Source organism: Micrasema longulum, unplaced genomic scaffold (assembly GCF_059751315.1).
Source record: "Micrasema longulum isolate JH-2025_06_02 unplaced genomic scaffold, ASM5975131v1 h1tg000435l, whole genome shotgun sequence".
NCBI classification, from domain to species: domain Eukaryota; kingdom Metazoa; phylum Arthropoda; class Insecta; order Trichoptera; family Brachycentridae; genus Micrasema; species Micrasema longulum.
In genome coordinates, this window is record NW_028277635.1 from 411,298 (window position 1) to 437,271 (window position 25,974).

The 25,974-nt window shown below is 32.6% G+C and overlaps 1 protein-coding gene across 1 annotated transcript in view; it reads left to right on the forward strand.

Moving 5' to 3' along the window:
- Dhc16F (Dynein heavy chain at 16F) overlaps nucleotides 1-25,974 on the forward strand; it is a 96,665-nt gene that overhangs the window by 25,354 nt on the left and 45,337 nt on the right. The window contains exons 10-31 of the mRNA XM_088226499.1: nucleotides 563-795; nucleotides 1,994-2,142; nucleotides 3,720-3,848; nucleotides 3,925-4,031; nucleotides 5,189-5,339; nucleotides 6,109-6,318; nucleotides 6,435-6,647; nucleotides 7,474-7,620; nucleotides 7,703-7,879; nucleotides 7,963-8,169; nucleotides 8,769-8,915; nucleotides 9,611-9,864; nucleotides 11,317-11,609; nucleotides 12,788-12,947; nucleotides 13,514-13,659; nucleotides 15,642-15,793; nucleotides 17,919-18,111; nucleotides 18,808-18,947; nucleotides 19,913-20,098; nucleotides 21,865-22,020; nucleotides 24,235-24,462; nucleotides 24,860-25,077. Of these exons, the coding sequence (XP_088082625.1) occupies nucleotides 563-795; nucleotides 1,994-2,142; nucleotides 3,720-3,848; nucleotides 3,925-4,031; nucleotides 5,189-5,339; nucleotides 6,109-6,318; nucleotides 6,435-6,647; nucleotides 7,474-7,620; nucleotides 7,703-7,879; nucleotides 7,963-8,169; nucleotides 8,769-8,915; nucleotides 9,611-9,864; nucleotides 11,317-11,609; nucleotides 12,788-12,947; nucleotides 13,514-13,659; nucleotides 15,642-15,793; nucleotides 17,919-18,111; nucleotides 18,808-18,947; nucleotides 19,913-20,098; nucleotides 21,865-22,020; nucleotides 24,235-24,462; nucleotides 24,860-25,077 (3,996 nt within the window). The remainder of the gene's footprint in view (nucleotides 1-562; nucleotides 796-1,993; nucleotides 2,143-3,719; nucleotides 3,849-3,924; nucleotides 4,032-5,188; nucleotides 5,340-6,108; nucleotides 6,319-6,434; nucleotides 6,648-7,473; nucleotides 7,621-7,702; nucleotides 7,880-7,962; nucleotides 8,170-8,768; nucleotides 8,916-9,610; nucleotides 9,865-11,316; nucleotides 11,610-12,787; nucleotides 12,948-13,513; nucleotides 13,660-15,641; nucleotides 15,794-17,918; nucleotides 18,112-18,807; nucleotides 18,948-19,912; nucleotides 20,099-21,864; nucleotides 22,021-24,234; nucleotides 24,463-24,859; nucleotides 25,078-25,974) is intronic.

Below are 25,974 nucleotides of genomic sequence, written 5' to 3' on the forward strand. Positions count from 1 at the left end.
GTAATAACTTTGCAATAATTATTAAGATTGCATAATAGTAAATAAAATACAGTTTCTACGTACGCATACTTATCAAATAAGAAATTGTGTAATAAATTGAAATCTATATATTTTAGCTTTTGGAGTGCCACGGAATTCTAGGAAGAACTTTGGTATGTTGTATGTGAGAAAAGGTTGCGGAGCACTGAAGTAGAGAAAAAATGTAAAGTTCCAGTACAATCTAGGAATTGATTTCTTAGAATTTTTCTTGATCCTTAAAAAAAAATCTCTGTTTTTTACTGTTTTAAATTAGTGAACGTAATAGATACCTAATTGAAAACCTGCATAGAAAACTCAATGTATGTGGGTATATTTTTTACATAGGCGTAGGTTCACTTGAGACTTTATGATTAAAAATCATAACAATGAAAAAAAGTTTGATAGAAAACGCAAACAATAAATCAAGATAAAATACAAACAAAGCTCTTTATGTTTCGTGAATAATTTATTGAAAAGAATGTTGTTTTATCGTTATATACTGTATATAATTTTTGAGTTGATTTATCTGTTTGTTTTCCTAAAGCATTGGTCGAGAAATGGTTCAAGGAGTCATTGAAGCCTCTGAAAAAGTTACCAACGATATAAATACAGAACCAGTGACTTCTTCTGAAATTATAGAGTACAACACGATGCTCAACGGTGTTGAGGACCAGGTTGTAAAGTTAGAAGAACAATTGGAGTATATTCGAGAGCTGTACGACATGATGGGGGAGTATGGCATGATTATACCCCCTGACGACATGCAAGAATATTTGGGTAATTGGATCATTGATAAAATTATGGCAATTAAAGACCTCCATCTTAATTGACAAACATTTAGAGATAGATGACCATTTTGCAATGATATTTATTTTCTCAACTTTTACATTTGTTGATTTTATTAAGAGATATTTATTGGTTCTATTCTTCCAAATCTGACATTTATGACGCGTGCTCATACTATGAATTGAGATTCAAACAAAAACTACGGGAAATATAAATCTTGACATATGTGTTAAACAATTTTATATTAGAGCATACAAAAAAGTATGTTAATGTGTGCCCTATATCAAGATTCAAAATAAAATAATATAAATAATAAAATTAATATTTCAAGAAGCTTCAACAATTTTATATATTGAGTTTTTCTACTGACATTTCTTGGTGGAACTATATTTTATTTATAATATTAAAAAACACGTATAGAGTTTTATTCCACTTTTATTAATAAAAGTGGAAAAAAACTAAATACGTATTTTTACTATTCTACAATTTAATCCTCGAACCTCAAAATTTAATCCATTCCACTCGCCCAGATATCATCGCCAAATTGTTTACATACCAGGAAAAGCCTGAAAATCGTTTTCAGTTTTTATACTTTGGCTGCGTGTATACATACTATATACGTATACATTATACATTGGTGTCAAGAACTGCTTTTAATTTATTTCAACAGAGAGGAAAAACATTTTTGAGAAGGGAATATGGAAGTCTAGGCATTTACAAGGCTCTTGACCTGCCATTGGCTGGTTTAAGTGGCCACTTTACACCCTGTGTAACAATCACCAAAAATTATCGGATTTCAAGTGTTCTCATTAGAAAGCATATGACTACCCAATGAATTGTGCCGCACCGTCAGCGTCTGTGTATAACCAAAATAAATTCGAATTTCTAATTTTTGAGATTTAAACGTAAAACAATAAACAATCACATTTGTCACAAGCTTGAAAATATAAAAGGGAAGTAATTTTAAATGGAAGCGTTGACGCTTCAAAAAATTCAAACTCCCATATCTCAAAACTACAGTATTTGCATATACTTCGATTTTACACTCAAGGTGCGATGTGTTGACTACTCACAGAAAAATAGAAGAGAAAAAACTAATAACTAATGTCGACGAAACTCTTTCGTTTTAGCAGAGAGCATAGTTACAAATCATCCCTCCTAAATTTACCATCCTTTTTTGTATTTGTAGGTTTAGGGCAAGTATTGGGAACACTTAGAGCTAATTGCGAAAGAGCTCTAGAATCAAGAGACCGTCTTGCCAAAAAATTCAACTCTCAAATTAATACTGATATTGATTTATTAATCAACGAACTCAACGATCTTAGGAATGAAGTACTGGTGAGATTTATTTACTTAATAATATGAGTTTTTAAAAATACATTTTGGTTTAATATTTTACTATGGAATTTTCTGGAGCCTACAACAAAAACAAGATTAATTTTTTTTTAATGAGATCAATAACAGATTTCGCGGTTATGAATATTATAATGGTTACAGAAGAAGAAGAAAAAAAGATAAATAGCTTTACAAATTGAAAGAAATACTTCGTGCACATGCGATAAGTTGTCTTGAAAAAATGGTACTCCGCTTCTCTCCGTCCTCTTGTAAAAAATGTTAGCAAATTAGAAGTCATAAGGGTAAAAATTATGTACAAGTTATCTTCTGCGCCCTGATCTGAATTCCAAGATCAATGTCCGAAATAACAACTTGTACTTTTATATGGGCTTCTGTCTATACAAAATATTTCAATAGGAATATGCCACCTCTAATCGAAGAGTAAAAGAGTTGAGTTATATTTTTTATTTATGTATTGTATAAGATGCTGTTCAATACCCAGTTCTCGGATTATAGAGACATTAGTGGTATGAGCTGTCCATGGTACCCGAATCATTCTACGCCAGCATTCTAAGCGTCTATTTTTCTTCGTTCTCTTTCTCTCGGGGTCGACGTTTTTACGTCGTACAAGAATTTGTGAAAAACTAGGGTTTTAACCATTTTTATTTTGGTAGACTTGGTGACATTATTATTGCCAAACTTTTTTCAATTTTTCCATCGCAGAGCGTGCAATGGCATTTCGTCTCTCGATTTCAGCAACGCACCCTCATCTGTTTACCATCATGGAGCCCAGATAAATATACCCATTAATGACCTCGAAATTTCCACTTTGAGTTATTTCCGGTTTCTCATTTCTCCGATCAATTATCATCATTTTGGTCTTTTCCCTCTTGATTTCAAGGCCGAAATTATTGCGAGTATTTTTTTAGTAAACAAAGAAGTTCACTTATGTCGTCTTCATTATTGGCAAGGAGAGTAGTGTCATCAGCGTTTCTCAAATTCGATGTTCGTCTTCCATTAATAGAGATGCCCTTGACCCAGTTCTCCAATATTATTCTCATGATATAATATTATGTATTGAATAGTAGGGGTGACAAGATATATCCCTGACGAACTCCACCACGAGTTTCAAATACGTCCGAGTCGGCGCTATCTAGTCTCACCGTAGCATAGTTACCTTCGTGTAGGCTTTTTAATTGGAAAACAAGATGATAAGGTACTCCCATTTCATCTAAAATGGTGCATAATGTTTCCCATTTCACAGAGTCAAAATCTTTCTTGAAGCCTTCAGAATATAATTTGTATTGCGATTCATTTTAATTTTTTGCTTTTTCGATAACCTGTCTTAATATAAAGATTTGTTTTCGGGTACATTTTCCTCCAACAAATTCTGCTCACTCTTCAGCTATCTATTCACCGTCATTTTACTTAGAATCAATAATAAAGTCACTTTAGAAGCTTACACTTCAGTCTTCAGGTAACCTATTACTTGGAATCAATAATAAAATCATCATAGAAGCCTACACTTCGGTCATAATCACGCGTATTTTTTTGTCTGATTTATTTTTTATTAATTTAAGAAATCCTGGCTTATGGATATAAACTCCGATCCTGAGAAAGTTATTTCAGCACTAGAAGTAATGGCAGAAAGAATTGGGAAACACCAGGAAACGTATAAACAAATCCAGGAATGGCAAAGAGTGTTCAAAGTACGTTTTAATAATACACTTATTAAAATCCTTGCGCTGGTAATATTCCATATGACTTACATATTAACTTCTGTAGATGCATGTCACGAGAATAGATGCAATGGCAGATGTCGTCCAAGAAATTCAGCTTAGACAACTTTTATGGAAATCTCACCTCGAATGGGGTGGCCTAAGAGAAAGCTGGTAAAGTAAACTATTTTTTGTTTTAGTAATATAACCTCTCTTATGACGTACAATCTATATACTCGTAAACAAAAAAAAGTTCGTATGTGTGTCTTCCATAGACAGAATAACCACTTGACTGACAAAATGGTGGGATTCACGCTTGGTATTTTTATAACTCTAAAAATCTTCAATAAGATTAAAAATCTGTAAAAAAAAAGTTAGGATCGTAAATGTTATACTCATTCTATGGTTTGTAAAAGCATTATGAAGTAAAGTTTTGTAAGTGCGGCGTACTTAACAATGTTTAATCGTAAGAGGAAACACGGTATGATTTATCTATTTTGGTAAGGCATAAAAGACCAGGGCCGCGATTACAATGGGAAGTTAACATTCATCTTAAATTTTATCTACGAAGTAAAATAAAGTTTTCTGTATGAAAAACAGAATATGCATTTATATTTTTTTCTTTTAAACGTGTTAAATTAAAAATTTATGATGACACTTTAAGTATTCATGCAAATATACTCCTTTTCGTACACAAATATCAATTTTTCTTAATAGACAGTCGAAGATAATTCTGTTGACTTCCCGTTGTAATCAAACTTTTGATTGTGTTAATTTAGTCTATACAAGCATATATGTACTTAAATCTAGCAATGGAGCAATAGCAAAGCATTGCCGGGTTTAGCTCGGATAATATAAAATGTCAATAATTAGATCTTGAAATGGCAGGGTCCCAAACACAAATTATTATCATCAATGGAAAATACTAATAACATTCTACCATAATTCATTTTAAATGTTGTTTTTTATTTGTTTTTCCGTTCTGATATTTCAATTCAATCTAGCTTGCATTTAATTGATTATGTATTTGTTACGATCAATATGACTGCGACAATTATTGTTATGGAGTCTAGATAAAGGAATGTGTAAATTTATCAGCTAATTTTGTATGTAGCAGTATTTTTAATGTATCTATCAAAACCAATATTGACATTTTCTAAGATTCCTAATGCACTTCATCTACGAGAGATAAAACGAATAATCTAAAAAATATTTTATCTCATGGACTTTTTTACGTTTGACCTCTGCACTAGATAATATCGGAAAACCTATATTTTAATTATTTTATTTTTTCTTATGAAATTCTAATTATTTTAATTGTTTTAAATTAGGTATAAATCAGACTTCCATAAACTCAACTTGGAAGAAGTTCAAACAACTACTGTAAACTACGGAAAGGTTATTAACAAAATAGAAAAAAGCTTACCGCCAAATAAAATAGTTCCCGGATTAAGGGATAGTGTTGAAGACATGAAAATTAAGGCAAGTTATATTGACAGGGTATACGATTCATTTGATCGAATTATTTCACATACTAGGCAACGCCTGAAAACAATTTTCAAATTTTCATACTTCTTCTTGGACCAGTTGGTTTTATTACAGTATTTTGAGTTTGTCCAAATGTTTGTAGATAATGACTAGATTTCACATCAATCAAATTATTTTACAACAATAAAGGTTTCAACTCTTTAACTTCACTAAAACCAATAGATGGAAGAATCGGAGAAATATGGATGTTCAAACATGGGCAAAATGGTGAATGTTACACAGTGTGTAAAATGGCCACTTAAACCAGCCAACGACAAGTCATTAGCCATGTAAATGTTTAGACTTCCATATTCCCTTCTCTAAAATGTCCTCCACCTCTGTTGTAATTTGTTAATCTTAATGACTCCCTAGGGGGTGAAATCCAGTATTTTGTCTACAAACATCAGGACAAACTCAAAATATTTTTTTAATATTACAAACCAGAATCTAATTACGTATTTAACAGTTTAAATGATTTTTTGAGTACCTTAAGATTTTTCTAGCGGTGTGGGTGTTTTCTGCAAATTGAGAAATGTAGTTTTTGTGTGATAGGCACAATTTTCAGAAGGTGATTTTTTCAGTTGTTTGTATATAAGCGGCCTGGCGGTTTTGAGCAAAACAAAGAATTGACCTCACTGCACCCGACGACATCAATATCAATTTTTTTCAAAATTGTGGACTGGCTTTTTTCTGCATAACTACGTTCAACTGTATTTTTTTTTAGCTGGTCACCATAACATACTTGAAAAATCCAGCTCTAAAGCCAAGACACTGGATGCAAATTGAGTCTATTTTAAATACAAGATTCACAATCGACACTTTCATGACGTTAGAACTACTGGAAAATCTCGGTGTCTTTGATCATTCCGAAGCGATTTCAGAAATTTCTGGCCTTGCCAGCTCGGAAGAATCCTTAGAAGCACTTCTGAAAAAGGTAGACACAATATATGCTTACTAACCCATATTACAAAGAGCCATTGAAGCAACTTGCAATATTTGTTTTTCTCATTTGGAAAGGAATTTCGACATTCACTTGACGTTTATTTATAGATTGAAAATATATGGAAAGTACTAGAACTTCCCGTCTTGCCATATCGCGAGTATAAAGATATTTTCATGCTTGGAAGTTTAGAAGAGGTCCAGACAGCGATTGATGAAAGTGTCATGACAATTGGAATAATATTGAGTTCCAGAAATTGTACGTCCATCAAGAGTAGAGTTGAAGAATGGGAAAGGCTTATGGATCAATTCTCTAAAACATTGGTAATATATATGACGGACTGTATTCTTCTTAAGCACTGCGATTATGAATGTGATTTGAAAACTAGAAAAATTGTATATTACATCACATTTTTTATAATATTCCGAGTAACGATAAATTAAATTATTTAGACAAAAAAATTAAAATCTATAACCTACTTCCACTATCTATTTAAACAATTAGTTACGAAAAAATGTTTAAAAAGGCCATGAAAAAATGGATAGTGGAGCTAGGTAGAAGAAAAATGGATTGTCTCATTCCCCCATACCAATAGCTTATGTTAGGTTTTTATTATTTTCATTGTGTGTTTTGTAAAATAAATAATATAGATTTACATAAATACCATGTTTTTAAAACTGTCTGAATATTTGTTAATTATGTTTGTTTTTTAAGTTAGTCTTCTTTGTTACTTCTCAAAGGTAATTTTAAAAAAGTATATTGTTAATACCCGTATGCAGAGACAAAACTTAAGGTGAGGAAAGAACATTATAATCTCATATGCAGAGAATAACCCAAAGGTGAATACAATATAATGTACTTACCTCACCTTAAGGTTTGTCTCTGCATTCGGATATAAGTGTCCTCGGCACGGGAAACCCCAGTGAGGTCACATTATTTTTATTATTAATTATATTTATAGTCATATAGGTATATTTTTATAGTCGAATAGGAAGCAAAAAATATGAATAAACAAATAAATAAATAAAAAAGCAAAAGTATTTGTTAATAAATTTTCGATAAGTTTTCGTCTCCTGTTTTTTGTGAAGCTCAATTGTAGCATTTATGATAGTTCTGTGATTCATTAATTCTAAATTAAATAAATTTCAGAATGAATGGTTTATATGCATGCAAACTTGGATGTACCTTGAAGTATTATTTTCGGCCCCCGATATTCAACGCCAGTTACCTAATGAAGCGAGGCTTTTTACGCTGGTAGACAAATCTTGGAAAGATATCATGAGACGAACAGCTAAGGTTGATGATACTGTTCATGTGATATAATAAAGTCCTAGCAACAGTTAAATTCGTGTCATTTAACATCTTTGTATTTTTAAAGGTCCCATTAGCAATGGCTGCTGCAACGGATTCATTGCTTTTGGAAACATTCATAAAAAACAACAGCATGCTAGATCAAATAATGAAATGCTTGGAAGCCTATTTGGAAACAAAACGAGTTGCTTTTCCTCGTTTTTACTTTTTGTCCAATGACGAGCTATTAGAAATTTTGGCCCAGGTTTGCTAATAATTACTATTGAATATTAATGTTTTGCAATACTAAATGTAATTAATTTTTTAGTAAATTTATGTTATGTTTAGACACGAAACCCTCATGCTGTTCAGCCTCATTTGAGGAAATGTTTTGATGCCATTGCTAAGTTAGAGTTTGCAATGAAACCGAAGGAAAAAAGAGAATCACAAGAAGAAATGGGAGGTGATAAAGGGGAATCGGAAGGTGAAATGGAATTGACAACTGATATTTCAGCTATGATTTCACCTGAAAATGAAAAAGTGTTTCTGGGAAAGGTAAACCGTATTTTTGACCGAATACACATAGAATTTACCCTGTGCCCGGCCCATTTTGGTGAAATTTCATGCATTGTGAAGGGTTTCTTAAAAGTGTCATAATTATGAAAATGGTTAAATCAACTGAGACTTCTCATATTTATTTGCAATAATTTAATAAGTCATTTTTGCATGATATTTTTGCCAACATTGGTCTTTATGGAGAGCCACATTGCAGTATTCACACATATACAGGGTCTCACTCCTTTTTTTGTGCTATGTATCCTGAAGCCGTGTAAACACGTGATTATAATAACCACGCGTTGTGTCCCGGTTCCGTGTTTTCACGTGGTTTACCTGCATCGAAAAAGTACTAATAAAAGTCACTAGATGTCAATAAAATGCACTTTTTTAGACAGCTTATAATCCAAATGAAAACATGGGACCGGGACACAACGCGTGGTTATATAATCACGTGTTTACACGGCTCCGGGATACAAAGTGTTAATGGCAAAAATAAATCGTGTTGTATTGGAATGGCATAGAATATAAACTTTTTAGATTTTTTTTTACATTAACACCGCATTTCAATATTTTATATGTCGATACTTTTGTTAAAGGGTTTGAAAGCTAGAGGCAATGTGGAAGATTGGTTAGGAAAAGTAGAAGAAGCCATGTTTGCTTCCCTTAGAAAGTGCATGAAAGTCTCTTTGGCCGACTTTATGACCAGACCGAGGACAGATTGGATGACGAGACACGCTAATCAGGTTATCTCAACAAAATTTCAAGATAACGTAGATGCTAAATATTAATTTGACTTGTTGATTGATTTGGTGTTTATTTTGTAGAACTCCATATTTAAACTTATAATTAGAAATCAAACACTGATTTGAGTCTACTGAACACTTTATTTTATTTTTACAAATTTAAACATATAAAAATTAAAAAATCGTGACAGTTGTTTCGCCTTATTAGGGCATTTTCAAGCGAATGTGAAGATTATTTGGATTGAATGTCCTTATATAGTTATATAATTCAAGGTACTTAAGTAGAAAATAAAAATAATCTTATGAACTATAGCATGTACATTAATCATAATTGAGGGAAAAACCAATGGTTAAGGGTGAGGCTAAGTGTTTAACAGGTAATGGGGAATTTAGGTATTTATATTTAAATTTCGGGGAAAATATAACAAAGTAAGTATTTATTGACATACAAGTATGTATTGTGAGATAATTAATGAAGCTTTATAGTTTTGTAAATTTAGATAATTGGTGTCGAAAAAATATCAATAATATTATAATAGGTTGCTGTTCATTTTAATTTTAAAACATGATTGAAATATTATGAGGAAATTTATATAAACATAAATGTATTATAATACAATATTTCTATTTCAAATCAGTGTTTGATTTCTAATTATAAGTTTATTGATTTGACTATTATAATTTATTTTTTTTAGGTTGTGTTAACAGTGTCTCAAATAATGTGGGCGAAAAGAGTTCATCAGATCTTGGAATCCAAGCCCAATACTAAAATTGATTTAAAACTTGTTGAATTCGAAAAAGAGAATATTTCCGATTTGAATGACTCTGCCGCTTTGACCAGACAGAATATATCCAAACTCTTCAGAAAGGTCCTTTGCGCTCTTATCACCATTGATGTACATGCGCGGGACACAATAACCAACATGATAACTAAAGAAGTACGAAGACCGTGAGTACTTAAATGGTTTAATTGAAAGATATAAGGCAATATTTTTAAAATTTAAAAAAATATTTTGCTAACGGACAACACGTTTAAATAAACCATAATATGCATTATACCTTAAAAATTGCAGGATAAATAAGGAATTTTGTAGTTTAATAATTGCACCACATTTAAGGGACTGCTAGCTGCAATGCGAGACACCTCAAAATAAAATTTTACTATCGTATTTTACCACTTCATTTTCTAGTTAAAATAAAAAAAGACGACGACCCATAATTCATAATTATGAATATTAATGAAATAATACATATATATTTATCCGCCTCGTGGTCAAATGATCAACGCGTTTAAGAGTCAGTTTTTTATTATTATTTGTTTATTTTTCCAAATCACAATGTAATACAATTTTCGTAAGATATAACAATATTATAAACAAAAAAGTATGTTTTAAAAAACACTGTTTTAAATTACAGTTAGTAAGCGCAATTTGGAAAAAAATTCTCACAAAGATTTTAACGTCTGAGCGTGGCATTATGGGGCGAATAGGTGTATACTTTGTAACTAATAAGAATTTAAGCATGAAATTTGGAGCGAATGGTGATGAATAAGTATAAATTAAATAAACAAAATAATATTGAGTACACATTAAAAAAATAACCGTAAATTAACTCAAACAATAATCTAGAAAAAATGCAGTTTTGAGAAAATATAAATAGTTACCATATAAAAAATAACATCAGTAAATGTTTATGAATAATTATAATAATAGACAATTTAAAATTGAATAAACTATACAAAGTTGCCAAAGGTATTAATCGGGTTGTGATCCTGTGGCTAGTGTCTCGGACTCACGGACCAAAGGTCCATGGTTCGAATCCTACTCTACCCCAACTCGATTCCCATTTTCTAATAGTGAGTTATTTACAACTCGTTGAAAATGGCCCACAAAATTAAATATTTGGGTAAATCATAAGAACGCAAATATTTATTTTTATTAAAAAAAAAAAAAGTATAATTCTATTTTTTTTATTTTAGAAATTCTCTCACTATTCTATTATAATTTTCTAATCAAATGTGCTTTAACCTCGTTTTCTAATTTCATAACTTTACGCATTTTAGACAAACTTTTGTTATAAATATTTTTTTTTTATTTAAGCTTTATGAAGTTAGTTCATAATATCTTAAGAACTATTATAAACTTTTATGTATGTAAATAACATCTTTTTTCAAATAAATGAATCCTAACGGTATAAGATAAAAGTATTAAAGTGTTTATTTTACGTAATTTGACGTTAAATAATCAGTGTAGCCAAGTATGAAGCAAAATGTAGTCGAATGCAAAAAGTTTAAATCCGCGAGTTGTATTCGGAAGAAATATTTTCTACCCCCGTGAGAAGATTCAGAATAACACAATGCTTTAGAAGTCAAACATATATTGCACTTGTTTCCTCTGCACAGAGATTCATTCGACTGGTTGAAGATGATCCGTTATTACTGGGAAGAAGACATCGACAACTGCGTGGCGCGCATGTCGAGCGCCTCGTACATTTATGGCCACGAGTACATAGGCGCCGGGGGTGTGCTGGTGATCACTCCGCTGACCGATCGCTGCTACCTGTGCCTTATGGGGGCTCTCCAACTGGACTTGGGCGGAGCGCCGGCGGGCCCCGCTGGTACTGGGAAGACGGAAACCACAAAAGACTTGGCTAAGTCTTTGGCTATTCAATGTGTTGTCTTCAACTGCTCTGAAGGTATAATTATAATAATTTATCCACTATAATGCTGTCATGTTTTATACAAATATATATTTTATATATTTATTTATTCATATTTTTTGTCTTACAAACTAAAAATAATAATAAAAATAAATGTGACCTCACTGGGGTTACCCGTGACGAGTACACTTAACCATATACTTTTTAAAAAATATTTTTACATTTGAGAATAAACGAAGAAGACTAACTTAATAAACAAAAATAATTAACAAAATGTTCAGACAGTTTTAAACACTACATATTTATGTTTATAATTCATTTATGTACATCTACATTATTTATATAACAAAACGCACAATGAAAGAACAAAAACCTAACACAAGCCATACACTATATATATATATTACACATAATATCTTTTATCTAAATATGTAAAAGGCAATGTTTGTAAATGTGTCTTCGATAGACTAATAACTACTGGACCGATTTACGTGCGGTCTTCGGCGAAATGTAGATCTTTGCCACGGGCATATTCATATTATCAGTTCATTAGTAGAAAAAAGGTTAGGCGCGTAAATGGTTTTTTTGTCCATCACCAGGGTTGCATTTGACGAGAATGCATATAATATAAACTTGGGAAGATCTATAAAAAAGTTTTTTTTTAATGTTTACAAAAACATTCGTTTTTTATAGAACCTAATCAGATTATTTCCTTAAATTTCTTATAATTTTTAACCATTTATTTATTTTTACTGGACTTTGAGCTTAGCATTCGAAAAAAGAATTCAACATTTGAAAATGAATTATTTTAAGTTCTGGAATCAAATCATCAACGAGTACCTACGTACTGAGTATAGTTGTGACGTCAAGATTCGTGATGATGTTTTATAAAAATTTGAATGGTTTGGATTAAAGTTAAAAATGAACAAAAATCATGACGTATTAGGAGCGTGGTCAATGCAATGACCGTTTTTGCGTGAATTCAAAATTACAAAATTAAAAATATTTTTATGCTACAAATAAGTAGCAAGATTTTTTTTTTGTCAGACAGTATTTCATAGTATTACTTTAAAAACGTAAAAAAAAAGATATTTCCTATTGTTTATAAACAGGAAATGTGCGATTTCGTTTTGGCATCAACTTAATACAATAACAGGTGCTGATACTGAAAATTGATTACCGGAACATATTATAGTATATATTATTTTTTTTAGGTTTGGATTACAAAATGATGGGAAGGTTTTTTTCTGGGCTCGTTTCTTCCGGTGCTTGGTGCTGTTTTGACGAGTTCAACAGAATAAACATCGAAGTGTTGTCTGTGATAGCTCAGCAGCTTATAACAATAAGAAATGCAAAAGTAGCAAAGCAAAAGAGGTTAGTCGTCCACGCCTTACTGACAACTTATAGCTCCGCCACACTATGCTCATTGCGCTGCTCATGCTCCTCGCGCTGCCGCCCTTTCGCCCGATGTTGCCCTCTCCGCCCACACACTGCTCTACTCGCGCAATTGATCGCGACGCTCCGCACTTGCCATTTTTATTTCTATACAATGGACGACGAAACTGTGGCAGCGTACGCGCTATGCATATTTAGTATAGCTAATTATATCAATGTCGTACAAAGAAATATACATAATTCTAAAATGATGCGTGCGTCTTGTGTGAACGCTCGATGCGTACTGCGACCGCGCGATTATGTGGCCAGCCACTGGCGCTCATATTGCCGGTTCTTTGACTCGTGCTCAAAAACCGACAAAATAGGGAGCGGTGGGCACGACGAGGAGCATAACGTGCGCCATGACGAGTAATGTTGCCACACTACGTCTCTGCCCCTTTTCCTCGCTACTTTCCATGCCATTAGTCGAGTGTGTGGCAAGCCCATTAGGTTGCTCATAATATTTTATTGCTCATAATAAAATCTTGGTTTTCTCCTCTCTATAGATTTATGTTTGAAGGCCGTGAAATTAAACTGATTGCAACTTGTGCTGTGTTTATTACGATGAACCCTGGATATGCCGGCAGAACTGAACTACCCGATAATCTGAAAGCGCTTTTTAGACCTATATCTATGATGGTGCCAGATTATGGTGATGTATATTGTTTCGTTGTTTACTTTGTGGTATAAAATGATTAAATTTATGGTGGAAAATAACTTTTTCAATATTAAGTTTTTCAAAGACAATTAGTAATATCCTATTTATTTACAGACATTGTGCATTTATACAATTTATAGGGACGAATATAACAATATAAGAACAGTTAAAAGTATTTAAAAATAATAAAAGAAGCATTAACTTTTTTTAACTTTTCAACTTTTTTTTCACCGGCCAGGAGGCCCAATTACAGTGGTGAATTACATCACATAACACCCAGGCTTGAGAAAAATCACAATTTAATTTTTGTGTTCTCACCGGGAATCGAACCCGGAACCTTCCGTGTGAGTCAAGCGTCTTAACCGCTACGCCACGGAGGCCGCCAATTGACAAACACAAGGGACATCAAGACAAGATCTGAACTATTTCTTTAGTGCTTGTTTAAATCGTCGTAAATTTAAACCAAAAAGTCCAAATTATGTCTTGAGTTAACAAATAGGTACGACAAAGACGGGTCTTTGGAGAATCAAGACCATCGTTTGGTCTATGCTGATCGATGAACAGTACCTCATTGATTCTCAACCTACGAGTCGGAATATAAAATTTTACCTGTTCCAGTAATAAGGAAGTTCAGTGATTTTTTTTATTTTTTTTATTTGTCTACCAAACTAAGACAATTAAAAAATATATATCAGTATTATCAGCAAGTCAAGTAATTTTAAAATTACTTTGCCCATGACATCACAAGTTTTCATCGGTAGGGATGAAACGATACCACTCAGGTATCGATACTTTTACTCGATACCGTATCGCTTAAAAGGTATCGAATGAAAAGTATCGATATTTACTTGTATCGGTCAATTTATTTGTAGGATTAGAAGCAAAGAAAAACAGTAGTAAATACATGGTTTTTAGGAAAAATATCGATACTTACTTGTATCGGTCATTTTTTTGTTAGGATTAAATTAGAGGCAAAGAAAAACAGCAGTAAATACATGGATCTAAGTATAATAAACATATAAAATAAATAAATAAAAATAACAAAAAATGCTTATACAACGTCGCAGAGTTTGCAACGATGCGACTCTGACAGAATACAGTTTAGGCAACGAAATTAAATTATGACGTTTCCCCCCCTTTGCCCGTTTTCTGTATATTCCACAGATAAATAGTCCAAGTAGTATATTCATCAATACAGGGCAAGCAAGATTACCAACCAAGTAAACGGATAAAGATCCGTTCTAAAACTAACAAATAACATAGACTAACGCGTGACGCGTGACGCGACAAGTGGACTGTTGCCATCATTTGAATATTTATTTTAATTTATGACCATTACCTTCTTGGTACTCAGTACTCAGTTGTAAAGTATCGATTCCAAAATCGGTATCGAAAGAAAAGTATCAAGTAAGTACTTGTATTTACTCGTATCGTTTCATCCCTACTCATCGGAGAGTCCTGCTGTTGGTAAGTTGGCTTCCAGAAGACCAGAATTCTACAGCAACACTCTATCATTAACAATATTTTGAGTTTGTCCAAACTTTTGTAGACAAGGACTGGATTCAACTCCCTAGGGAGCTGTTAACATTAACATATTATAACAGAGATGAATAACATTTTAAAGACATTTTCTTTAAAATGTTCTTCATCTCTGTTGTAATATGTTAACTCTATCATTAGTTTATTTATCAAAACTTGTGACGCAGTTTAAATGTAGGTATTTCATTTTTATTAAAATCATTTTTTTTTTAATTTTTGAGAAATTTCGCGATACAATTGAATGTTTGAATTTTTACCGCCTGTAAGAAAATATTTTTTGTATCCAATTTCCCGTAGCATTGAAAATCCTCATAATATTAAGGAAAACGTCAACAATTAATAAATAATAGTAATTCCTTTACAAATTATTACCTTCTCTCAATATATTATACAACATTTTAAACGATGTCATAATTAAATTAATATCCTTGTTCTAGGACTCATTGCTGAAGTAATTCTTTACTCTGAAGGTTTCGAATCATCAAGAAATTTAGCTAAAAAGATGGTGCAAATGTATAAACTCTGTAGTGAACAATTATCTCAACAAGATCATTATGATTTTGGAATGAGAGCCGTGAAGAGTGTTTTGGTAATTATAAAATATCATACAAACAAAAATAAACATGTAACATTCAAATGACGAAAAAATCGGCGTTTATTCTAAGTTAAGCAGAGTATTATTATGATCTGTTTGCAAAACAGTGAAGAAGGTAAATAAATATACAAATAAGCAAAATTAAAATATAAATATATGATAATATATATTCATTTATAATATTAGTATGGATGGACATGTAGAAGCGCTGCATATTTCCAAACTCTTATGTAATAGTACAATGGTTTTAAAAAACACAACACTTCGATTTGATTAAGTTATTCATTTATTTTTAAAAGATTGTTATACAACAGTAAAAAACTATTCAATGGGCAATACAATCTTATTTGAATATTTTGAGCTTCAATTTTAAGCGAAATGTTTGTTTACCTTCGCCGCGGTCATTTAGTCAGACTGTTCAAGAAATATTTTTTAAAAATTCATCAATGAAATTTGTTTAATTTGTTTTATTGATATTTATTTTTGAAGGACGATATGAATTCTCTCCAAAACAAACTGGCCAAATTTAATAACCATTTTTTCTGTGTAATGCTGAGTACCAACATAAACAGAAAAATATAGAACGAAAACCCTAGATTTTACTTAGGGATATCAGTAATTAAAAAATTAACTGCCGGTTGTAATTTTTTTTAGGTATCCGGTCTGAAAGAATTAAGTACCTAATGACGATTCCCTTAAAATTGATATTCCTTTTTTTTAAACAATTTAGTGATATAACTAGGTTTGGAATAATACATACACAAAAAAGAGAAGTACCTACTCTTATTCTTAGTGGTGGGGGTCAGTGCTATGCAAGCTCCTGACGTCACTGCGACCTGTGAAGATCTATTGTGACGGGTGGTGTGAATAGTTCGCGCTTTTCAAGCCTAGGTCTATAAAGAGCCTGGCTACTGTGTGAAAGGCGAGAGTTTACATTTTGCTAAATCTCCCCTTCCAAGTCCAGATCCATAAATTATCAGGCTATTAGGTAGGAGGCGATCTCTTTAACAACCTCAGGTTTAACCGGTGGTCCCCCGAGGATAAGGCTCCTTGTATGATGTAAATTATTACATTCACATATAATGTGTATGGAACCCACACCTGGAAGTTTCGGAAGATTCATTCTAGCAAGGAGTTTGTTCAATCTGCAGTGGCCTGCTCTAGTGATAACCCGTTCACTTGATTTCGGCTGAGCTTTATTAGGTCAAAAGCAAAAGTTTGCGAATACCCTTTTATCAGTTCCTTCGCATGGTGCTGACCGGGTACTTTTTGCCAGAGCGTTACACTCTGCTTCCTGGTCCATGGCCTAAACTCATTACGAGGAACACATTTAGGCAACCCACAGCAGGGTTCGGGGCCTACCGGGGCTGTCTCAGCTCTCAGCCTTGCCAATTTATTAGCTGCCTCGTTTCCGTCGACGTTTGAGTTTTTTTTAAATATTTTTTTTTATATGGGAGTTGCTTTATTATTTACCTTGCTTATAATATACAAGGTTTATATTTCAAAAAGTGGATTTTTCTGCTATTAAATATCTTAAAATTTGTATAAACTATTGGGATCAGGAGGGATATATTAATGTGGGCTAATCAGGAACTTCTCAGCATTTGCTCACGTGGAGAGGAAACCACTTGAAACTCTTCAGGAGAAGCCGGCCTGTTGGCAGTAGTCAACAGGCCTTCCGTTCCACTAGAGGAGTGTTCGGCATTTTGTTCCCTACTTTGGTTTATTTTACCAATTTCCTGCGCTATATTTATCATGTATGATACTACCTCTCGTGTGAGCTCTTTATTACCTATCACCGATGGGATGTCGCATAGATCTTCACCCAGGCCTCTGCATCGCGCCTCCAGCTGTTGTCTTTGAAAGCTGAAAAAGGGGCAATGCATCAATGTGTCAAGGAAGAACCATAACATTTTCTCAAAATATGACACTAAAGATTGACGTACATCGATCAACATAAAGTTAACACTTGTCATTGTAAATTAAACATTCGCTTTTTTTAACAAAAATCTGTAACTCCCTTGGGAAAAATACGTAATATTTTTATGCCTACAAATTGTTTTTTAATATTTCATTAAATTGATTTTCATGTTATGTGTTTTTAAAAATATTTTTAAAGGTGATGGCAGGTGCACTAAAAAGGGCAAGCCCTGATCAGCACGAAGAGGTGACACTAATGTGTGCGCTTAGAGATAGTAACTTACCTAAGTTCTTGGCTGATGATGCAATTTTATTTGCTGGAATATTGGGAGACCTCTTCCCAGGCGTGGAGTTACCCGTCAAAAACTATGCCGTGATGGAAGAAGTTATAGGTTTATTTATTCAATAATAGCTGTGATTTTATCTTTATTTTAAAACTTCTTTGAACATTATTTACCCTGTGTAAAATTGGGACAATAAGAATTAAATCATCATTATCACTTCCCTTTCCTCACCCGGCGGTGCAAAGGGGAATGCATCGGTAAACCAAACGCAATCGTCTGTTATTTGAAGGTAAGGCGATCAGTCTTACGCTTCAAGCGCGAGTGACAAGAACGATAGAATATTGCAGTTTAAACGAATTAAAATTTTAAATCAATATTTAACTTTCACCGAACCTGGAATCGAATCCGGAACCTCAAGCATGGTGAGCCAACACGCCAACCATTACACAACGAGGCGAGATTTCTTCCCACTCGATTTCTTTTTTCGGGCTTTTTACCTGAGAGCAGCCATCTAGTCGAAAACACTCGTCCAGGGTTCTTGTTGTATTTCGCACACAAAACTGTATTATTCATTTCACAAAAATAAGAATTGAAAACATAAATATAAACAATTATACATACATTAATCAGAATAGACGTAAGAAAACAAAATATTTTTCATAAATTATTCATAGTAAAAAACATAAAAAGTACGAAGGCGCCATCGGCATAAAAAACGTAAAGTCCTAATATACCTATGCTAAGAAAGTGATTTTTAGATTTATTAACAAAAATAAGATCACTGGTAAAATTAATTTTTTTCAGCCAGAATGTTACTTCAGAACAAACTTCAAGTGGAAAAGTGTCAGATAGCTAAGGTGATCCAGTTGCACGAGACTATGATCGTCAGGTGGGGAGTTATGCTGGTGGGGCCGACAGGTGGAGGGAAGACTACTATTCTAACAGTAATATTTTTCTCATATTTTCCAATTCTAGTATAATGAACTTATATTTTTGCCTTTTATGGAGATAATTTACATTTAAGGCGTTCACAGTTATCATTGCAATATCTTAATATGTCCTAATGGTCGACATTTATTCAAAGGTATTATGGCCATAACATCTCCAAACCCTATGTGACAAAAAATGGAATCACAACACAAAACAAAAACAAAAAAAACTAACATAAAAAAAAATGGAATCACAACACAAAACAAATACAAAAAAATGGAATCCCAATACAAAACAAACAAAAAAATTGGAATCACAACACAAAACAAAAACAAAAAAACTAACACACAAAAAAATGGAATCACAACACAAAACAAAAACAAAATACAAAAAAATGGAATCCCAATACAAAACAAACAAAAAAATTGAAATCACAACACAAAACAAAAACAAAAAAACTAACACACAAAAAATGGAATCACAACACAAAACAAAAACAAAATACAAAAAAATGGAATCCCAACACAAAACAAACAAAAAAATTGGAATCACAACACAAAACAAAAACAAATTAAATCTAACATACAAAAAAATGGAATCACAACACTAAACAAAAAAAAACTAAAATACTCGAACATTCTAACATTACATAAAATAAACGAACATGAATTTAAACATCGATGGCGGCACGATTCTCATGCCTAGAAAAACTGTACGGTAAGATTTCGTAATGCTGTATAAATATGTGCACACGATAAAAATAAAACATTATTTACTCTCATTTAACTCTACTCTACACGATTATTCTGCCACTTCGTCTCTGAAGACTCTGCATCTTCAATGCAACTTTTCTGGACTCTGCCGAATCCAGAAGCGGGTTTACAACCCGCTAGTCACCGCTGTCAGCCGACAATATTTGAATAAATTTTCATACTTTGGTATGTTTCTGAGAACTTTTTATGTCTTTATTGATGCTTAGAATCTTGGAGAAACATTGACTGAACTTCATAATATGGGAATTGAAGATCAGTATTTTCAAAAAGTGCACAAATATGTGATGAATCCTAAAGCCATATCAATGGGGGAGCTGTATGGAGAAGTGAATCCACTTACTCTCGAATGGAAAGATGGACTGTTGGCAATATCTTTGAGAACTGGAGTTCAGGTAACAACAAAAAAAAACCAACATAATCTTTGTAGACAAGTATGCACTGAATTTTTACCCTCAAGAATTTTTCACGATTGATAGGGAATGGAGAACTTTTTCGGCAAGGAAATAAGGATACAAATTAACTCGTCGAAATTCACAAACATCGTTGTGCCAATTTTTATCAAAACTCAATATCATTTATCAGTCAAAACACATTATCCCATTCCTGCCGTGCGCCTTGAACGTAGACCGTGTTTAAACATAAGGTCCACATCACATATAGTGAATTGTGGTAATTCACTATTTGGATTATGTTTTGAATAAATCACTAACCGTTTGTGTTCTTTTACTTTTCATAAAACATCATATGAAATCATTGAAGAAATATTGATGTTCTAATATAACAAGCATGTTTAATGTTCCATGTAAGATAAAACAGCCTGTGACCGATTTAAATAAATTTATTTTATTTATTATGGCACTCAAATAATAAACAATACTTACGACATTCGTATAATAATCACAATTTGTTATGTTTAGATATTGTTCATCAATTATATTATGTGAACACAACATGCAAAAATAAATTTTAAATAAGTTTGTAAATTTCCTTGTTTTTTTTCAAATTGACTAGTTCAATTGAATTCTATTAATATTATAAAAGTTATGACAGTAAATTATACTAACAGGTTATTACAAACTATTTTACTGTAAAATAGGTTTTTTTTTGGAAAAATAATTATTTGCATTTTTATGATTTATCCTTTCATTCCATTTCATTTTGACGGCCATTTTTTAAAATAATTACTATTAGAAAATAGGAATCAAGTTGGGGTAGAATAAGATTCGAACAACGGACCTTTGAGCCGTGAGTTCGAGGTACTAGCCACGGGACCACAACCGGATTCAAAACCAGTTCATTTAATTCAAAACCGATTTAAAACAAAAATTAGTTTATGTCAGTTATAAATCAATCTCATTTGATATTTCAGTGCTCATTTTCTTGCCATAATCTTGAAGCAGAATGCAAGAAAGATGGAATATCCTTAACAGATATCCACACTGTAGTTAAAAGTAATTATCACGCGCCATTGTTCTTTAACTTTGCAACACTGGTGATTGGACTCATAAAGGTAATAAACCAAAATCAGTGATCGAACATCCCATTTCCAAGACAAACAAAAACGATTTTTCCGAGTACCTTAGCCTTGTACATGACACGTAAGGCTAATAAATATAGGGGTCCAAATATATATATAAAAAATAAAAAACAATCTCATTTCTAGTTGCCTAATTGTTCCAGAAACACGACGATTGATGATCGAGGAACAATATTTTATTATTTATCAAAACTCGTTTACGTAGATAATTGAACATTTTCTATAAAACAGTCAATAGTATTTGGGTCCAGACGGATAAAGAATACAGTTCTGTGTGTGAAATAGAACCAGAAACCTGTTTTTGACTTAACGGCTGCTAAAAGGTTAAAATCATTTCGTTGTGAATTGGTTGGTGCGTTCGCCTACCATCATTAAGCTCCTGGGTTCGAATCCTGGCAGCGAGAACATGAAGTATTGAATTTACACGTTGTTTAAACTGCAATATTTCATTATTTCTGCACTGGCACCTGAAGCGTAAGACTGATCACCTAACCTTAAGTAACAGATGATCGAAATACACTGCATTTGGTTTACCAATGCAGGGCCTTTTCACCACTAAGTGATTATAGGCTAATTATGAGGACGATGATGATAGTCAATATTGTGCCATAAAATTTTTAGTGTACCGAAGAAGACCACCAATGGATTATTTGCGATGGCCCCGTGGATGCAGTATGGATTGAGAATATGAACACAGTTCTCGATGACAATAAAATGCTGTGTTTGGCAAATTCTGAACGAATTAAGCTCACGCCGTATGTTCACATGGTTTTTGAGGTACTTAGAGAATAAATGTAATAAAATATTAAGTAAAAGTGTTATTATAGGTGCGTAGGTTTTCATGGTCACTGTTATCAATATGTATCTTTTTGGGTGATTCCGTGTATGTTGGATTTGTTCCGATGTTTCGGCTATTATTACCGGAGCCATCTTCAGTGTACTCCTGCAATGGTAGACGAAACGTCGGAAAGAATCCAACATACTCGGGATCACCCTAAAAACATACATATAAATATTATTACGAATAAAAATAATACATTTTAGAAAAAAGATGTAAAACGTCAGTTTGGCTAAGATATTCAAGAAGGTAATTTGTTTTGTAATGTATGTACATTGTGGGGGTCAGTTCTATTTAAACTCCTGACGTCTATATATACAATTAGAATAGTTTTGTAATGTATGTACCAACAGTTATAATAGTTTTGTAATGTATGTACATTAGAGTGGGCCGATGATGTATGAAGTTTTTTTTTTAGATATCAAAGTGAAAGGGGTCTAAAAAGTTGTCTTTTGGATCGCATTAAACGTAAAAATTATTTTTAAAAATATTCCATACTACTTCTGGCTCTCAACAGAAGTTTGAAGTTTATAACCGTCTGAACATTTTTTATTTATCTATATTGATAAAATTATTTTTTTGTACGTAAAGATATAACTTAATCACATTACAAATTCGAACACGTTTTAAAACTACCGAAATGCAAAAAAATTACACTCCGCGGAACTGATTCCGTTGAGCGCCTGACTAAAATTGACAAAAACAATGGCACATTAAAACAATGCCACCCATTTATTACAAAACAAAGTGCAACTCACGCTCTTGGATGCTTATATAATAAGATTCAATGCAGATTATACAATTTAATTAGACTGATTTTCTTACTTAAATACGAAATGACAGCCGGCTTAGGGCAAAAAATTGACTTTTTCGAAAACTTCAAGCTCTGGTTGAGGGCCATAAGTAGTATCAAATATTTTTTTATATATTTTTTGCATCCCGAGTAATCCAAAAGGCAACTTTTTAGACCCCTTTCATTTCAAAATTCGGAAAAAAAATATATCGGCCCACCCTAATGCACATACAGTGAATAGTTTAGTAATGTATGTACCTGCAGTTATAATAGTTTTGTAATGTATGTACCTACAGTTAGAATAGTTTTGTATACCATGCACAAGTGTAACGTGTCTAATCGAAAAGAAAGAGTATTACATCTTTCTTAAAAATGAAATTGAAACTACTGTATTGTGGTTGTGTTTAAAATATTAGGTTTCAACCCTTAGGACAAAACACCTTATTCAAAAAAATCTAATTTAATTGTTGGTAACATAAAAAAAAGACTTTTATCTTTATGTCGTAGTGTTATTATTATAACTAGGTAACTCTAAAATCACCGTTTTTGGGCTACCCACTAAAAACACACATTTGTACCCCTCTCGATAAATGCTAGAAATAGACTAGTCATGCGTTCAAATCATCATAATATCATTTGAATTAATCACATTTGAATGAATGACTTGTCTATTTGTAGCAAGCATGGGGCTCAAAACACCAAACTTCTTGAGAGTAAGTACTTGAAGAGAATATAAGGTGGTTTGATTTCATTACTAACATTGAAGTCTCGCTCGTTACAGGAGACTATTGGGTCAGTCTCCTGTAACGAGCGTTTTCAGGATGCGGCGATGGACCTGGCTTAGACACGTGCTGCAGATGCCTCAGGAGAGCTTTAACCAAAGTTGCTTCTTCTTCACACCTTCAGTCTGCCGCAATCTTGGAATTACTTCGATGATGATATTTCTGCTTTATTCGGTGGAACTAAGGGATACGGAATGACTCGGGAGGAGGTGTTAGTACTGGCTGGCGATAGAATCTCCTAAAAGCATCTAATAATGTCTACATGCTCTATTTAGAAGAAAAAAGAGAGAAGATATTTATAGAAAGTTTACGCACAAATCACTGATTTACAGTACTAATATTAGAATAATTCGAGACGAAAGCATTGAGGGAGACTAGAGTTGGGTGTTTTATTTATTAATTGCTCGTTCTTTCATGCCTAAGGACTAAATAATTAAAGGGCATATATAGCAAGATGTTGGAAAATTAAACAAAGCTTGCACTCTTCTCGTTAAGCTAGTTTCTTGCGGCCTTTTATCCCCTTTTACTTAATGCGGTGGATATAGCATGATGGTATTAAATTAGGTTGTTTTTAACAGGTAGAGAATTTGGCTCAAGCATCTCCGGCTACAGTTTCTCGTTGTGGTATGGTATATGTGGATCCAAGCGAAATGGAATGGCAACCGTTTGTTAGAACCTGGCTCGAAGCTTTACCAGAAACTAAAGTTATTACTGCAGAAAACAAAGCTAAAATATACGAACTCTTCCACTACATAGATCAAGGGTTTTATTTTATCAGGAAAAACTGCTTCTCCGGAATACTACAGGTAAATTTACAATTTTCTCATCTTATTTTGGAATTTCATACCCAAATAAGAGGTTTACATAAAAAAAAAAAAAATGATTTTGAATGTATCAACATATTTTTAAATAATCAAACTTCTTAGTAAATCTCTCCTGTACCCTCTTTGCTAAAAATAAAAATACATTTTTTTACTTAGGCATAAATACACACAGACCTTTAGACACACATAAACACAAAAGTCACATCGTGTTCATATGTATGCATGTGCGTATACCAAATGTTTCACATGTGTAAACTAATCACGTAAACCAGCTAATGAGAGTTAGCCTTGTCTAGACTTCGATATTTCCTTATTAAAAAGGTTCTCATCTTCATCTTTGTTGAAGTATTTGTCGATTTATTATTGGTTTTATTTTAAGGTGGATATAAGCAAAGTGTCCATGCTTTGTAATATATTAAAGTCTCTTCTATTGGAACCGGTAGACAATTTCGAAGACAAAGATCAAATGCATAATTACATTGTCCAATGTTTTTTGTTCTGCTATGTTTGGGCAATCGGCGGTAATTTACTCGACGATTCAAGGATTGCCTTTGAAAGATTTGTTAAGAAACAATTTTCTGAGGTCCTGATTGATGCGTAAGTTTAACATTTTTTAGTTCAATAAAACTATTCAACAAGATTATGTGTATGTCCAAATGTTTATAGATAGGAATGGATTTTATTATATAGGGAGTTCATTATAATAATTGATGCTGAAGTTGAAGCCCTGTAGCTTATGATGCGTCATTGGCCCGTAAATATTTAACACTGAATGACATTCGCCATTCTACTTATGTTTGAACTTTCCACAATTCCACAATTTTAAGTGGTGCGTTTCTTACAATAATTCCTTTATTGCTGTTGGGTTATCTATCATCATTGGTTTCTGCATCTATAATAATAATAATAATGTTTGGATAATTTATATAGCGCCATTTTTGTGAAAATCACCTCAAGGGCGCTGTACAATAAATAAATATCCCAACACGTCTTGTAGCAACAGAGCGCATGGACGGTTGGGATTCTAGTTCCTCGTCTCCAATTATGATATATTACAATTATGATATATATGAGCTAGATAACGTAACGTCTTGCAGCTACAGAGCGCATGGATAATAAGAAATCTAGCCCCTATTTACATTTTTACTTTTAAATTTTTTATTTGACAATGAAGTTTAGAGTTAAAGTGATATTTAAAAAAACGAAATAAAAAGCAAATTTATACAATTAGAATTTAGATAACAACAAGTCTTGCAGCTACTTAGCGCATGGACGGTTGAAATTCTAGACCCCATTTACTAAATTTAGGTATTTGATAGTTGATAACATTTACATAATAAGATAAAAATAATATGATAGCTAACACCACAAAAAGTCTTGTAGCTTCAAAACGCATTGACAAATGGAATTTCAACAACATAAGAATGATTTTAGAAAGTTAATAATAAAAAATAATTTTAAGAAACGCAATAATAATACATTGAGCAAAGTACT